The 1,284-nt window shown below is 36.4% G+C and overlaps 1 protein-coding gene across 1 annotated transcript; it reads right to left on the bottom strand.

Annotated features, from left to right (window-relative positions):
- Positions 1-555: 555 nt before the first annotated feature.
- Positions 556-1,046, bottom strand: LOC114383855. The gene is made up of 2 exons (XM_028343580.1): positions 891-1,046; positions 556-804 (listed from the first exon to the last, which is right to left on the bottom strand). Exons 1-2 carry the CDS (start codon positions 1,044-1,046, stop codon positions 556-558), a joined length of 405 nt encoding a protein of 134 aa, XP_028199381.1.
- Positions 1,047-1,284: the final 238 nt, after the last annotated feature.

Below are 1,284 nucleotides of genomic sequence, written 5' to 3'. Positions count from 1 at the left end.
GGTTAACAAAATAATTTTTTAACTTCTCATACGTGGCTTTGACCAAGGAAATGATTGGAAAATTTTGAATTTTTTTTAGCACAGAGTTCAATGACTCTGCTAAATTAGTGGTCATGTGTCCCCACTGTTTTCCCTTATACAATGCCAAGGTTCATTTCTCCCTTGGTATTTGATCAAGCTAGACAGTGTCGTGTGGGTTGTCTTCTTGTAACACTCAATAATGACGAAAAAAACTCTGGTTGAGTCATGGTATACCCTGTAGTTTGAAAAAAAATGTAAGTCTGAATGTTAGTTTAATGTTAAATAATAAAATATTGTTAATAAACAAAATATCTTACCCATACTCAAGACGCTTTTTATTTCGTCCTCATTTTTGAAATGTTTTTTGTAATTTTGACCAATGTGTCAAATACAGAACACATGTGACAAGTTGTCTGTTGTCCACTCACTGTTAGGTTGTTTGTATGCACTTTTGATTTACTCGTTCCTATCAGAGATTAAGCATATACCATGTTGTGGTGTCACGTGTGTTCTCAAGTTTTGTAAAGAAAAGTGTCAACCATCTACTGTCTCACCCTCGACAATGGCAAATGCCAATGGAAATATGTTGTTAGCCCCATCTTGTGCAACTGCAATTAATAGTGTCCCTTTGTATCTTCCATATAGCCATGTTCCATCGATTTGCACAATGGGTTTACAACATGCAAACACATCAATGTATGCCTTAAATGACCAAAAAAATCGATGGAATATGACCTTGTTTGGAATTGGTTCAACTTGTCCAGTGTAAGAATAGTTTGAATCCTAACAATTGTGCCAAGGACAAAAAGTTTCAAAGCTTGTAGGTATTTGGGAAGTATGTTGTATAACTCTTCCCAATTACCATATACCTTCTCAAGGGCCAATTGTTTTGCTAGCCATGCATTATGATATGTAATGGTGTATCCGAACTCTTGTCTAATGAATGCGATGAATGTAGAAATGGTTAGTTGCTCGTTTTGTTCAACCATCACAAGGATATTTCTGCCTATAAGTTTTGAATCCATCTTGTTGTGTGTAATGGTTGGCATGATGCACATGTGAGGCCCTTCTATCATTCTAATTTCCCAAACTTTTAGATTTTTTCTTTTAGACGCTCTAAGTTTCCATTGGCACCCCTCAATTTGGCAACATAAGACCCATGTATCCTTCGCACACCTCTTGTGTTTGAAAGTGACATGGTTCTTAATGTGCCACATTTTTGCTGTGTGTTTGAGGTCCTCCAATTGACGAAATCACTGACCA

The sequence above is a fragment of the Glycine soja genome, chromosome 14, assembly GCF_004193775.1.
Source record: "Glycine soja cultivar W05 chromosome 14, ASM419377v2, whole genome shotgun sequence".
Lineage (NCBI taxonomy): Eukaryota > Viridiplantae > Streptophyta > Magnoliopsida > Fabales > Fabaceae > Glycine > Glycine soja.
The sequence above is the reverse complement of the archived record's forward strand: the minus strand, read 5'-3'. Positions and strand labels throughout refer to the sequence as shown.